The sequence below is a fragment of the Equus caballus genome, chromosome 7 (assembly GCF_041296265.1).
Source record: "Equus caballus isolate H_3958 breed thoroughbred chromosome 7, TB-T2T, whole genome shotgun sequence".
Lineage (NCBI taxonomy): Eukaryota > Metazoa > Chordata > Mammalia > Perissodactyla > Equidae > Equus > Equus caballus.
The window spans coordinates 80783205-80796944 of NC_091690.1; the positions used below are offsets into that span (position 1 = coordinate 80783205).

General features: G+C 47.3%; 2 protein-coding genes across 2 annotated transcripts in view; one reads left to right on the top strand and one right to left on the bottom strand.

The window, feature by feature from the left end:
- Positions 1-6613, bottom strand: part of NRIP3 (nuclear receptor interacting protein 3) — a 21754-nt gene extending 15141 nt beyond the window's left edge. The window contains exon 1 of the mRNA XM_001504910.6: positions 6335-6613. Coding sequence (XP_001504960.3) covers positions 6335-6490 — 156 coding nt within the window. The 5' untranslated portion in view covers positions 6491-6613. The remainder of the gene's footprint in view (positions 1-6334) is intronic.
- LOC138925205 (uncharacterized) lies at positions 6568-13693 on the top strand. Its single transcript, XM_070274745.1, has 3 exons — positions 6568-6780; positions 6891-7671; positions 11280-13693. The coding sequence occupies exons 2-3, from the start codon at positions 6950-6952 to the stop codon at positions 11287-11289; spliced, it is 732 nt and encodes a 243-aa protein (XP_070130846.1). The 5' UTR covers positions 6568-6780; positions 6891-6949; the 3' UTR covers positions 11290-13693.
- The last annotated feature ends 47 nt before the right edge of the window (positions 13694-13740 follow it).

Sequence of the window (13740 nt, forward strand, 5' to 3'; positions counted from 1 at the left end):
TCAATACTTCTACATTACATAGTTTGTACTACTTGCATTCCCACTCCTTGACTTTTGCTTTGTAAATTTGCTTAAGTGGCTTATTTTTATGTTTACTGAAATTTTGACTTTTCAAGGGCTGTCTTCTACTTTCCTGATGTCCTTCAACATATACACTAGCAATTAGCTAGACAGGTGCTGCAGGTACTCTGGTGGCCTTTTGGACATAATTCTCAAGTCATCCTCATGACATGGATCCTGCTTTACACTTTGGCTCAACAAGGCAAGTACTAACCTAAGTCTCTGGTTCTCTACTGTTCCTGAAATGTGGCTGCTAAACCCTAATGGGAACGTTCAAACATGGTGCTTTCATCATCGTCAGGAGCTTCTGAAGGAAATGGGTCCTACGGGAAGTGCTGTATTCTTGGTGGAAATAGCTGAGGTTCCTCAGTGTGGCACCCAGTCTGCTTAAATATCTCTTCTAATCAGGCTTTAGAGTGAGAAGAAAAGTGAGGTGAGAGGAAACAGATTATACTGCAGGATGCCACAAGAACTTTAAACAAGAACTTCTAAGACCATTTTCTCAATCCCTTTATCCATGCTGCATTGAACGCAGACACAATCAACCTAATGGAATGTTGTGGTCCACAGAATGGCCCAGACTGGAAAACAGGGGGAATGACAGAAGTCTGCCTTCTTTGTAGCGTTTTACTCCCAGAGGAGAAACACAAGGTATCTAGCCAGTAATAGAGCCACAACTAGAACCACTTAGAAATAGGGGTCAGCAAATACGGCCCACAAACCAAATCCAGCCTGCTGACTATTTTTGTAAATAAAAGTTTACTGGAAGACAACCAACCCCACTCATTTACCATCTGCGGCTGCTTTTGCACTACAACAGCAGAGCTGAGTAACTGAGACACAGACTGCTCGGCTTGCAAAGCTGAAAAGAGTTACTATCTGGTCCTTTACAGAAAAAGTTTGCCAACCCCTGACTTAGAGTACTGTTTAAAAATACATGTTTTGGAGTCAGACAGAGCTGAGTCCAAGATAGTAAATACTTGGTAGTACTTTTGTGAAGATTAAATGGGATGATCCAGGTGAAACATTTAATACTGGGTCAGGTATAGAATATGCACTCAAATGTTAGTAAGTATATGTATGTGTATATATGTATTTTCAATTCTCAAGTTCAGCGTAAAATTGAAGCTGATTATCATTCACCTTTTTCCCCCCAAAAGGGCATAAAATCATCTGACTCCATTTTAGCCCTCATATACAGTTTGTAGATAAACATGGATTCCTGACTGACTCTCATTTCAAGCCAAATATACATGTCTCTATCTGGCCTTGGAAATCTGAAAGAGCACTAATATCTGTGTCTTCTCTTCTTTGTTTGATAGCTGGATATACAACATAAGACCCATTCTACCCCATGGGAACATAGGCAGGTTGTCCTTGGGTTTGCAGTTGTTCAAAAACACACGGGAATCTACCTAAGGCAGGGTGTCACATTGCCCCAGGCCTTCTGTGTTCTGTCTCTCTGCCTTTGCCTTGTGACCCAACAGACTTGTTATTTCAAAGAGAACAGCATTATTCTTGATTGTTATCTGCTTTGTGGATTGGTCTGAGACGGTGGTTTCTCAGCTGCCCATGGCAGGCTGTACTTGTGTTAGAAAGGATTCACACATAGGCAGGGAATTGGACCAGATAAGCTATTAAGTTCTGCTTACTCTGAGGTTCATGAGGCAAACTCTGGAGGCAGCCTCCTCTCCATACCACCTCATAGTCAGTTGACTCACCAGAGAATGATGAAGCTGTAATCAGATGTTGGTCTCCATCACTATTGTCACACCAGGCCAAAATAATCACTTTTTCTACTGAACTCTTCTAGCTATTATTGACTGTAACACCTTGGCAACTAGTATAGGCTTCCTGGTGGTGTTATTTATCTTCTTGTGGAACTGTCTACTCAACAACTACACTTGACTAATTAACAGACATCCCTAACTTAACTTTTTCAAAAATCAAATTCCTGATTCTTATTCCCTATCCCCAACCTGCTCCTCCTGTGGTCTTACCCATTTCAGTAAATGACAACTTTATTCTTCCAATTGCTAGATCGAAAACCTTGAGGTCATTCTTGACTACTCTTTCTTTCAGACCCTTAATCTAATCCATCAACTAAACTTGTCAGATCTGTCTTCAAAATACATCCAGAACCTGATCTTTTCTTGTCCCCTTCACTGCTATTACACTGTTCTGAGCCACCTTCATCCTTCCCCTGGGGTACTGTATAACAGCCTCCTAATCAGTCTCCGGGTTTCCACTCTTGCCCTTCTACAGCCTAATCTGTACAGTAGTCTGAGCAATCTTTTTATAAAATGAGTCACGTCGTCCTTTTGCACAGTCTTCTGGTTTCCCATACCAGAGTAAAAGCCAAATATCTGTATAATGACCTATAAGGCCCTAAATAGTCTGGCCTCCTACCACCTCCCTGATGTTATCTCCTATTACCCTCCTCCCTGTTCATTTGCTTTGGCCACAACGACCTTCTTCCAGTTCCTCAATCACATCAAGCACACTGACAATTCAAGCCTTTGTACTTACTGTTCCTTCTGCCTAGAATATTCTTCCCCAAGATATTTTGCTCTCTCATTTCCTTCAGTATCTCCTAAAGTGTAATCTTATCAGAGAGGCCTTTCCTGACCACCCTATATATAACAGAAGGCTCCACTCCACCCTACCCTGGTCACTGTACTCCCTATTTCCCTTACCCTGGTTTATTTTCTCCATGGCCCTGATTGCTACCTGATATATATTTACTTGTTTTTACTTTCTTCCTTCTCCCCCCAACAAGAATGCAAGTTCCATGAGGGCTGGAACTCTGTTTTGGTTCACTATTATATCTTCAATGCCTAGATAACTGCCTGACATGTAATAAGTGTCCAATAAATATTTGTGAAATAAATTAACTAATCTGACCTATCCTTCCCCCAATCTATAAACTTTTTGTAGAGGGAAACTTTGCTATCTTCTTCTTTATGCTCCTAGCACCTAGTGTTGTGTCTTGAATGGTGTTCAAATAATGTTTGCTATAATTAGGAGGCAATCACGGTTCTGAAAATCTTCAGTTTGTACCAGATCCTGGTGTTTTACTGGTATTTCATGCTCCTCTTCTAAGGCTTCAAAGTTCTCTGCTCCAAAACCTGCAGCATTATGAATGTCTTATGGCATTATGAATCTCTAGGGTACCAACCAGGCCTGCTCTAACTGACTGAGATTCTGATTAGGTAGATCAGATACTCAGAGTACAGGGCTAGTCATTTCACGGTCAGTTGGCTTTGCTGTGTTCTACTATCCTTCCCCTGGCCTTCATTCCTAATTCTAGTGAGTTTTGCTAAAGTATTTGGCTATACGCAGACTCAATCACAGATAGGAAAGCAAAGCTCTCTCTCTATTCCTGGACAAGTAAGGATAAGGCTTGATGGTCAGTAATATCATATAGGAAAGACAGCATATTATCCCATGACAGAACTGTTCTTAAAAATAAAAAAGTTCTTACCTCAAAGAGAAGAAAATTTATGAACCTGGTAGTAAGATAAAAGAAATTACAAGTGACAAAACTCCAAGGGTGGAGATTTTTTTTTCCTCCAGTCTCATTAACTTAAAAAAATAAAATAAAATAAAATATTATTCACTCATATCTCTGATTTTTGTTCTTAATCTAATATAGAAGAAAATAGCACAAGATGAAAGGATAAACAAAATAAGAGAGCCAGACATGAGAAATAAGATTAATTTCCACAGCAGACTTTGTAGCAGCCAGCTACACACAAACAAGAATAGGGCAAAGGCACTTCCCCGGGGCCAAGAGAACAAGACCACATTTGATTGCCTGCAGATGCTCTTTGCCAATCCAAAAAGGTTGGCAGGCTGGTATCAAATAGGGAATGTTACAGAAACAGCATGGTAAAAGGCAGATAATTCAGAAAACCCAGCAGTATAATTCTAATATAGGTCACCAGTATGAGGAAAGCAACCCATAATCTTCTCACTGGCACAAACCCCAGAGTCAACTGAAACTAATTTGTCCTCTCCCCCATCTCCCTCTGGTGCCATCCCCTCCCTTTTCTTGTTCCATAGACCTATTCAATCATTTTGGTATCCTCAAAATTTCACTTCAGTGAGAGAAAATTGAGTCAGCACCAGTCTACACTACCAGATGGATAAAGTGAAGCAATAGAGTACTTCCAGGATTATTTCTAAGATTGTACTGAGGCAGCAGCATCAGTTCCAAGAGAGCTTAAGCACGCCACCTCACCCCAGTACACAGCTCTCCTAGCCCTATCAGTCTGCCTTGGCTTCTGCGACCTGTTCCAGCTCTTCTGTGCAATCATTTGCACATTAAAGGTGTGAGAACAGCGAGAGAGGGATATCAACCCCATGGCAATGGCGGGGGAGAGAAAGTGTGAACCATGGTTCACAGTCTCACAGTAAACTGCTGTGTGTCACATCCATGGCAATAACCTGCTTCTGGAGGATGCTTCGTCCTTCCAGCCTACTGGCTATGTTCTATGCTACCAGCTCCTGTGTGGCTCAGCTGAGACAGACCAGAGTCAGAAAAGCAGATGGAATTCTTCCTACACAGGATGTAGTAGTATAAGGAAAACTAGGCAGAAGGATGGAGAGGCAGTTCCTCAGGGCTGGGGAACTCCTTGACAGCCCAGGACAACCGAAGGTCAATCCTGTCTTAAATCCAGCACGAAGGGAAGAAAAACATTCCATATTTTACTTATTTTCCTAACACTTCCCTCTTTATTGGTTCCTGAGGCTTCCAGGAACTAGGATTATTTTGGCCTGAAGGTAAGAAGACTTGGACCTGATTTGCTAAAAGAATCTAGACTGCTTTGAAGTGAAAGAAGGGCTGAAGAAGAGTTATCTCTTTTCTAGGAATATGTTTGTCACTCACCACTCTGAGTGAGCATGAATCAGACTGACTATCTTGTGGCTTGTGCAGGAAAAATACCTTTGCAAAAACAGAGCAAGATAACTGAGTAGACATCCCCTGCAGATAAATAACTAAAAATGATTGTCTATCACAATGTGGGAGGGCAAATCTGATATTGGTTATCTGTGCGTCATTAGAGTTGTTAAAAAAAAAAGGAAGTGGATTTAAAAGCTCTGCCCTCCATAGACATTTTGGGGCTGGAAATGTCAATTTCAGCGAACCAGGCTGACACCCCTCCTCTCCCTGCCAAATTAAACATACCAAAAGCTCAAAAACTACTGGAAAAATTATAGAGAGCATCTACTTCATTTAATAGACATTTGATTAATGTTTCATAAATTATTGCCAGGATGAATAAAGTGACCGAAATTCAAGAAAACAAGTAAACTACAAGAAAACTCCACATAAAACTACAAAGCTAAACATACATTTGGCCCAGCACCACTACAATGACTGAGGCATGAAAGTCAGATACAGTTCTTTAAACTAGTAACCCTTAGCCATCCCTCTCCCTCCTATAGATACAGGCTAAGCACGGTCTTTAAACCCAGACCTCCAGCGCTGGAGTTTCATCCTTCTTAGCGCGAAGAACAACCCTGCTAGAAAAAAGCCTGCGCCAGCCCCACCTCCAGCTCCCCACGTTAGCTGCTCGGTGAGATGGAGCAGCCCGGCTTCCTCCCTCTATCCACTCTTTGGGGGTCGGAGTGGGGTAGGAGGAGGGATGAGAATGATGAAGAGATGCTTGCGGTTCAGCAAATCTTCGCGTTGGACCCTTTTTCTCTCTCCCCTCTCGGGATGGAAGGTCAAAGGTAGAGGAGACCAAAATCAAACGGACAAGTAGATTTTGCATAGGGGGAAGAGGAATTCAACAAGGGCATCTGGATACGGTGACTGCCCCAACCCCTGCTCCCCACTTCGTTCACTCCTTCTTCCACCCATTAGGAATGACCTCTGTCTGGGTCACAGGACCGGCCAAGCAGCCTGCGAGGCTCAAGCCCCATGCAGTCAAATTCGGTATTGCTGATAACGGGGAGGAAAGGCGACCTGAGGGTAAGAAGCAGGGCAGGGTCTCTTCTGCTGGGGAGGGAGACACACGAAGGGAGGCGGCAGAGGGGAAGGGCGCGCGAGCTAGAAAAGCGACAACGGAATCCTGAGAGCTGAAGCAGGGGGACGCTGGATGGAGAGGACCCCGAAACAAAGCAATACATAGCGGGACAGCGGCGGGCGGGTGCCGGTGACTCAGTGAAAGCTGCAAGGGGCGGCCCGGGAGAGCGCGCAGCGCGAAGGGCGCCGCGCGAAGGGCGCCGCGCGGGGCTCCGAGGAGGGGGCGGCCGCGGGGCTCACCGTGTCCTTGGACGAGCCCAGCTTCTTGAGGCCGTCCAGGGGCAGCAGGTCGGCCGAGTCCTTGTGGATGAACTGCACAGCTTGCTTCATTCGGCGCTGCTGCCGCATGTCGGTCTCCTTGCGGCTGCCCTCGGTGAGCAGCCCTGAGTAAAACATCGCAGAGGCGCTCGCGGCCCGGCGTCCCCGGCACCCTCCGCCCCCAGCCAGCCCTCAGCCTCGAGCTCCTCCAGCTCCGCGAGAGCCGCGCGCCGCGGCTTTTATAGCCGAGCGTGACGTCACGGGGAGCAGCCAGTGCGCGCGCGGGAGGCGGGGCCGGCACAGCGCCCCCGCTAGGCCTGCGGCTCCCGGACGTCGGCGTCCGCGTCAGCTGTCCTTCGCCCGGCCGGCCGGGGGAAAGAACCGGCGAAGAAGGGCGGTGCTGGCAGGACTGACTCCGAGCGCCGAGGGTATTCCTCGGCCGCTTTACCCCCCGCCCCTTCCCACTGTGGCTGCCCTGCATCCCCCGACCGGGATAGGGTGTGGGGGCCCAATGCCTGAGCAGCCTCTCCCACCCCAGCCGCCGCCGCCTCACCTGCCCACGCCGTGGCCGACCCGGGGACCACCGACAGCTGGGCCATGCCCCGCGTCCTGCCGTCCGCGCCGCTGCTCGGCTCTGCAGCTTCGCCTCCCCGCGCCCCGTCCCGGAGCCCCAGCGCCCATAGCCCGGGCGGCGCACTCCGGCGTTGGGATCGGGCAGGATTTCTCCAACTTCAGGTCGGTCGCCACCCACCAGGCCACGTGACTGGGGAGGGGGCAGCCCCTGCGGGCGGGCTGGAGCCGGCCTTCCGGGGACCCTCCCTCCTCCTGGAACCCTCTGCCCTGGGCCGGCATCCGCGCCCGCCCCGGGAAGCAGGGCCGGGCGGAAGCCTGCGGGTCAGCCTGGGGCTGAAGAGTGGCGAGGGCCCCCCCTCCGCGGGACTGCACATGAGTGCGGGTCCTACACCCGTTCTTCGGAACACTGGGCAGAAAAGCACGTTTTTCTCAGCCAACTCTAGGGCTTACCGTTGGGAGGGTCTTTCACCTGTCTCTCCGTCATGCATCCGGGAGCAGTTGGAACCCGGTTTTCTTCGTGAGTCTTTCATATTCTCCAGCCATTCTGATGGGGCCTTCAGGTATCCTGGGTTCTGGCCTCGACGTTGTGACTTAGGACAAACCGCATTTCCACCCTCGAAACCACCACGACTACCCTCTCCCACCCTCTCTCACAGGAGCAGGCGTGAAGCAGAAAGATCTGCTCTCGGAAGAGAACCAAGAGAAGTAACAATAACGACGTCTACTGAGCCTTTACTGTGTGCCAGGTACTGGAACATGCAGGGACTTAACATGCAGAATCTCATTGAATCCTGGCAACCACTTAAGAGATACTATGATCATTATCCCCATTTTACAGGCAAATATCTGAGACCTCCTAACCAGTCTCCTCCGTGTGCCTTGGTTCCCTTCCAATCCTTTGTTGGCTGCTGCCGGAGTAATCTTTTCAAACTACAAGTGTGATCATCTCACCACCCTGCTAACACCACCACACAAGGCTTCCTGTTGCTCTTAAGACCCACGTTCTTGCATGGTCTGTCCCCACCTCCACTCTGTACTTTTGCCTCAGGAGCCTTCTTCCAGTTCCTTGGAGGAGCCATTCACCCTCTTGCCAAATGACCTGCCTTTAAATATCCTGTTCCCTCTATGTGGAATGCCCCTCCTGCCCTGTTCAGGAAACAGACCTCAGCCCCATTATCATTTCTTTAGGAAAGTCTTCTCTGACCTCCCAGAGTGGGTGAATTCTCCCTAATTGTATACTATGTATCTCTCTTGGAGTTTCCCTTTTTTGGTGGTAGTGGTGGGGATGTTATTGGTTGTTTGATTAATATTTATCTCCTTCGCAAATTGTAAGCTCCAAGAAAGCAACTAAATCCATTTTTTGCTTACCATTGAATCCCCAGCACATAGAAGGTGCTCAGTGAATATTAGTGTAAATATGGCAAGAAGTTAAGGTCTTGCCCAAGGAAAACAAGTATAGAACTGGGATTTTAAACCCAGACCATCTGCCCCCAGAACCTCTGCTGAACTTCCCAGACCTGGAAGGGCTGAGTTTGACCTCATGAACCTGCTTCTTTCCCTCCGTTCCTGCCTTTAACTCTTGTCCTAGATTCAGAGCTCACAGACTGCTTGTGGGAAAATAAATCCAGAAGGTCTGGAGGGTGCTCACCTGGGTTCAAGGAAGCCCCAGGGCTGGATTCCCCCCACCCCACCCCACCCCCCCACCCCACCCCCCGCAGGAGGGCAGGGTCTCCTGAAGCAAGGGCTGGAAGTGGGAGTGGGATTGCAGCTCACCTTCTAGTCCCCTGGTACACTTCCAGCAGTGAACAAGAGTGGCTGCCCTGGCCCCTTCTGTCCTGTCGCCTGGATCGCTGCCTGGTTACTCCTCCAGGCGCGAGTCGCCCAGGGAACGGTAAAAGACAGCCTTGCCTTGTCTCTCTAGGACAGTACCTCTGAGCTTGGCAAAGCATCAGGACAGGCCCAACAGTGAGGGCCCCTGGGGCCAGGGCTGGGACAGCTCCTTTCCTCTGAGAGGAGGCCAGGCAGGTAGATTGCAACTCCTCACTCCTCAGGCGGCTCAGCTCAGGTGTGCAGCCTTTTTGCTGAGGATGGCCCAACAGAAGAAAAGGGCTCTTTTCATAGCTAGGTCCCCGTCACCCCCCGGGAACACCAGAAAGCTGAATGTCTCTGCTCAAACTGGAATTTGTCCATATCAAGTGTTGCTGAAAAATAAACAGGGCCTTGGCTGGAGCTGGGAATCTTTTTGTGAATGCAGAGCTCTTTGCAGTAGTGGGGTTTGTGTTCTGCAACTGGATCTGTGGCCACAACACCAGTTGGTCCCCTCATCTCCCAGAGCTCTTCCTCAGCCAGACTGATACCATCACTGCTCTCAAGCATGGGTCAGTGTGGTGAGGCCAAGCCCTCCCCTGCACGTACGCTGAGTTTCTGCAGACTGCAGACCGGCTGCCTTCATTTGAGGAGCATCACCTCTGGGCAGTTTATCTAGTTTGCCCAAATGGTTTTGAGCAAGTCACTTCCTACCTCTAAGCCTCAGTTTCCATATCTATAAAGTGGATGCAGTGAGATTGCATATAAAATGGGGCTTCGTAGACTCTGGAGGGCTGTATCAACAGAAAAGATCATTATTAATTCTCCACATAGCCGACCTTCCCTGCCCCATTGACCCATCTTGAAAGAAGTATAATATGGTTGTTAAAAGCACAGGTTTTGGAGTCCAATACACTGGAGTTAAATTCCTGCTCTGCTGCTTACTGGCTGTGTGACTAGTAAGTTACTTCCCCACTCTAAGTTTCAGTTCCTCATCTAGAAAATGATGCCAGTAGCACATCCGCCTCTCAGGGCTGCTGTGAAGATTAAATGAAATAACACACACAGCACATTGTGGCATGCAGTAAGAACTCAGCAGAAGGCAGCTACCATCATTCCCTGGGACACGTCAGGAAAACCTGTAAGTCACGGCCCTGGCCTGTGCCTCCTCCAAGCTGCCCTACAGAGCTCCAGGCAATGCAAGTCAGACCTGAGCATCTGACCCCTCCGTGGACTGAGGCCTCTTGAGGAAGGGGCTGGCCTCTTCCTCTCCCTGGTGCTTCTGGCTTCTGAATTTATCATGTCGGTGGCTCTGTTCTAAAGTTCTCTGCATCCTGCCTTGGCTGTTGCAGAGAATCTGTCCTTGAAAATTGTACTAGACAAGCTGATGCTGTTCCAGTTAGGATTTTATTTGTTGTTTTTATTATAAATGACAAGCCTGGTTGAAAATTTCTTAAGCAAAAATGCAAACTTTTTGGTTCCCGTAATTAAATAGTGCAGGGATTTCAGGCATGGCTGGATCCAAGGGTTCAAAGGATATTATCACAATGTTTCAGTTCTAAGCTAATGCCGCTGTAGACAGGCTCTTCCTGTCTCATGACTGTCAGCAGCTCCAAGCTTACAAACCTTCCTCCCAGCAAGCCTCCTTTGGGTCTTCAGCTAACAGGGAGACCGTTGAGAATGGGGAAGAGTGCCATCATGAGTACAGGATGAGTACCGGGGCTGGGAGGCCAGAAAAGGAGATAAGAACAAAGGAGAAAGGCAAGACTGCCAAGGAATTTTTTTCCTTCTTCCCGTCCCACTTGTGTATTTCACTCTGACTTTGCCTTTGGGTACACCCTGGAAGTGATGGCTGCTGCCCGGGGTCCCCCTTCACTCATTACCCCCATCCTTGTAGCTGCAGAGTCCCCTTCCTCCTCTGAATTCCTCACCACCATCCCAACTCCCTCTGGCAGGAAGATTCTTCAAACAGCTGTCCCTTGCCATCTTCCGAGGTACCATATGTGTGCCAGGATCTCTGGCTACACAGTGCTCGTAGCTTGGCACCCAGCCCTGAAGACTGTGTCTACTTTGGCAGGTTGAAGCAAGGACAAGAGATATTTCTGTCTTCTTCCTTCAGAGTGATTCCCAACGTCATCTTAGCCTTGTAAAACCGGGCTGATGGCAGCCCCGTTGGTGTTTTGCAAAGTTGGATGGGTCTTTTGGATCCATTCCTGTCAGCAATTATTTTGTTTTACTTCCTGGGATGAGGACAGGTTGTGACCTCAAGTTGGATAGCAAGGAGGAGAGAAAGGAGGGAAAAAACCTCGGTATCTGAAGCAAGAGTGTCTGGAGGAAAGAGGGGAATCTAGGCTTGGCTTTGAATCCTAGCTCTGCTCCTTGCTTGCTGTGGGACCTTGGCCAAGTTACTGCAGCTCTCTGAGCCTCAGTTTACCCATTTGGCAGGGCTCTGTGTGGTTTAAATAAGATAACATGGAGGGCACAGAGCCTGGCACAAAATGAGCCTTCAATAAATATGAGTCCTTTTCCTCTTTCCTTCCCCTCTCAGAGATAGGTAGAGAACCTGGAGAAACAGCTGCCGTCCAGAGGCCACTGGGGGCTCTTCAGTCTGGAAGCAGACCTCGGAAGATGGCAAGCCCCTCAGCATGCCGCACAGCCTAGGCCCGACCCGCTGCTCCCCGTTTCTTTGTGTCTGATCCAGCCAAAGGCGAGAAAGCCTGCAGGGCAGCTCGCACTGGTTACCTCGGTCTACTTCAGGAGCGTGGAGGGTTCCACCACCTTCCCCCCGCAGTAACTAAGCCTGCCACTTGGGTGTGACGATGAGAGGTCAGTAGTCCCCTCTGGGCAAGCCTCAGGCCTGGGGCAACTGGCAGCAGAGAGGCTAAGCGCTCTGTGGAACGTGTGCAGACGCTCAGGCATGCAGACATTTGCACACCACACACACACACACAGCATTCACTCTATTGACCTCTTTTCACAGAGCTCTGCACTGCCCAGAGAGAAAAGTCATTTGTGATTTTTAAGCTTTTTATTTTGACATAATTTCAAACTTACAAAAAGTTGTAAAAATAAAAACAACCCAAAGAATACCTGTACATCCTTTAACTAGATTATTAACATTTTACTCCATTTGCTATATCATAATTTACTCTCCCTCAACACATATGCATACGCAAATTTTTTTCTGAGCCATTTGAGGATAAGTTACGTATATTATGACCCTTTACCAATAACACTTCATTGTATATTTCCTAAATATTTCTCTTACATAACCACAGTACAGATAGAAACTTCATAAATTTGCACTGATACAATACTTGTATCTAAACTACTGTTCACGTTTCAGTGTTGTCAGTTGACCAGATAATGGTCTTTTTTTTTTTAAGATTTTATTTTTCCTTTTTCTCCCCAAAGCCCCCCTGTACATAGTTGTGTATTTCTAGTTGTGGGTCCTTCTAGTTGTGGCATGTGAGATGCCGCCTCAGCATGGCCTGACGAGTGGTGCCATGTCCGCGCCCAGGAACCAAACCAGTGAAACCCTGGGCCGCCGAAGCGCAGCACGCGAACCCAACCACTCGGCCACAGGACCAACCCCCAGATACTGGTCTTAATGACATCTTCCTCCAGTATAGGATCTGGGCGAGGGGCAGGTGTTGTATTTGATTGTCATGTCTCTTTAGCCTCCTTTAATCTGGGACATTTCCACAGCTTTCTCTGTCTTTTATGACATTGACATTTTTGAAGACTACAGCCCTCATCTTTTTTAAAAAAAAATAACTGTTTTATTGATATAACTCATATACCATATAGTACATCCACATAAAAGTGCACAATTCAATGATTTTTAATACATTTACTGGCTGCAAAACCATCATGACATCAATTTTAGAACATTTCCATCACCCCAAAGACACGATGTACCCTTTAGCAGTCACTCCCCATTTCCTCCCATGCTCTCCAGCCCTTGACAACCGGTAATTTTGGGTTCTGTTTCTATGGATTTGCCTATTCTGGACATTTCATAAAATCAGAATCATATGATATATGGTCTTTTGTGACTGGCTTCTTTCACTTAGCAGAATGTTTTCAAGGTTCATCCATGTTGTAGCATGCATCAGGACTACATTCCTTTTCATGGCCAAATAATACTCCATTGTGTGGATAGATCACATTTTGTCTAGCCATTGATCAGGTGATGGACATTTGTTTCCTCCCTTTGGCTATCATGATTACTGCTCCTGTGAGCTTTTGTGTACACAAAAGTTTTTGTGAGGACATACACTTTCATTTCTCTTGGAGTAGCGCTGGGGGGGTCATATGGTAACTGTTAACCTTTTGAGGAGCTACCAGACTTTTCCGAAGTGGCTGCACTATTTTACATCCCTACCAGCAGTGTATGAGGGTTACAATCTCTTCACATCCTCACCAACACTTCCTATTATCTGTCTCTTTGATTATAGCTATCCTAGTGGGTGTGACATGGTGTCTCATTGTGGTTTTGATTTGCATTTTCCTGATGGCTAATGATGGCAAGCATCTTTTTCATATGCTTATTGGCCATTTGTTTTCTTCTTTAGAAAAATATTCAGATCCTTTGCTCATTTTTTAATTGAGTTATTTGTCCTTTTGTTATTGAGTTGTAAGAGTTCTAGCTACAAGTCAGATATATGATTTGCAAAATTTTCTTCCCAGGGGTCACCCCCGTGGCTGAGTGGTTAAGTTCGCATGCTCTGTTTTGGCGGCTTGTGGTTCGCTGGTTCAGATCCTGGGTGTGGACCTACACACCACACTGCTCATGAAGCCATGCTGTGGCAGCACCCCACATAGAAGAACTAGAATGACTTACAACTAGGATATACAACTATGTACTGGGGCTTTGGAGGAAGATTGTCATCTTCCTCTAGGACATGTTAGCTCAGGGCCAATCTTCCTCACCAAAAAAAATAAATAAATAAAACCCCATTCTATGAGTTGCTTTTTGATTTTCTTCACGGTGCCCTTTGAAACAC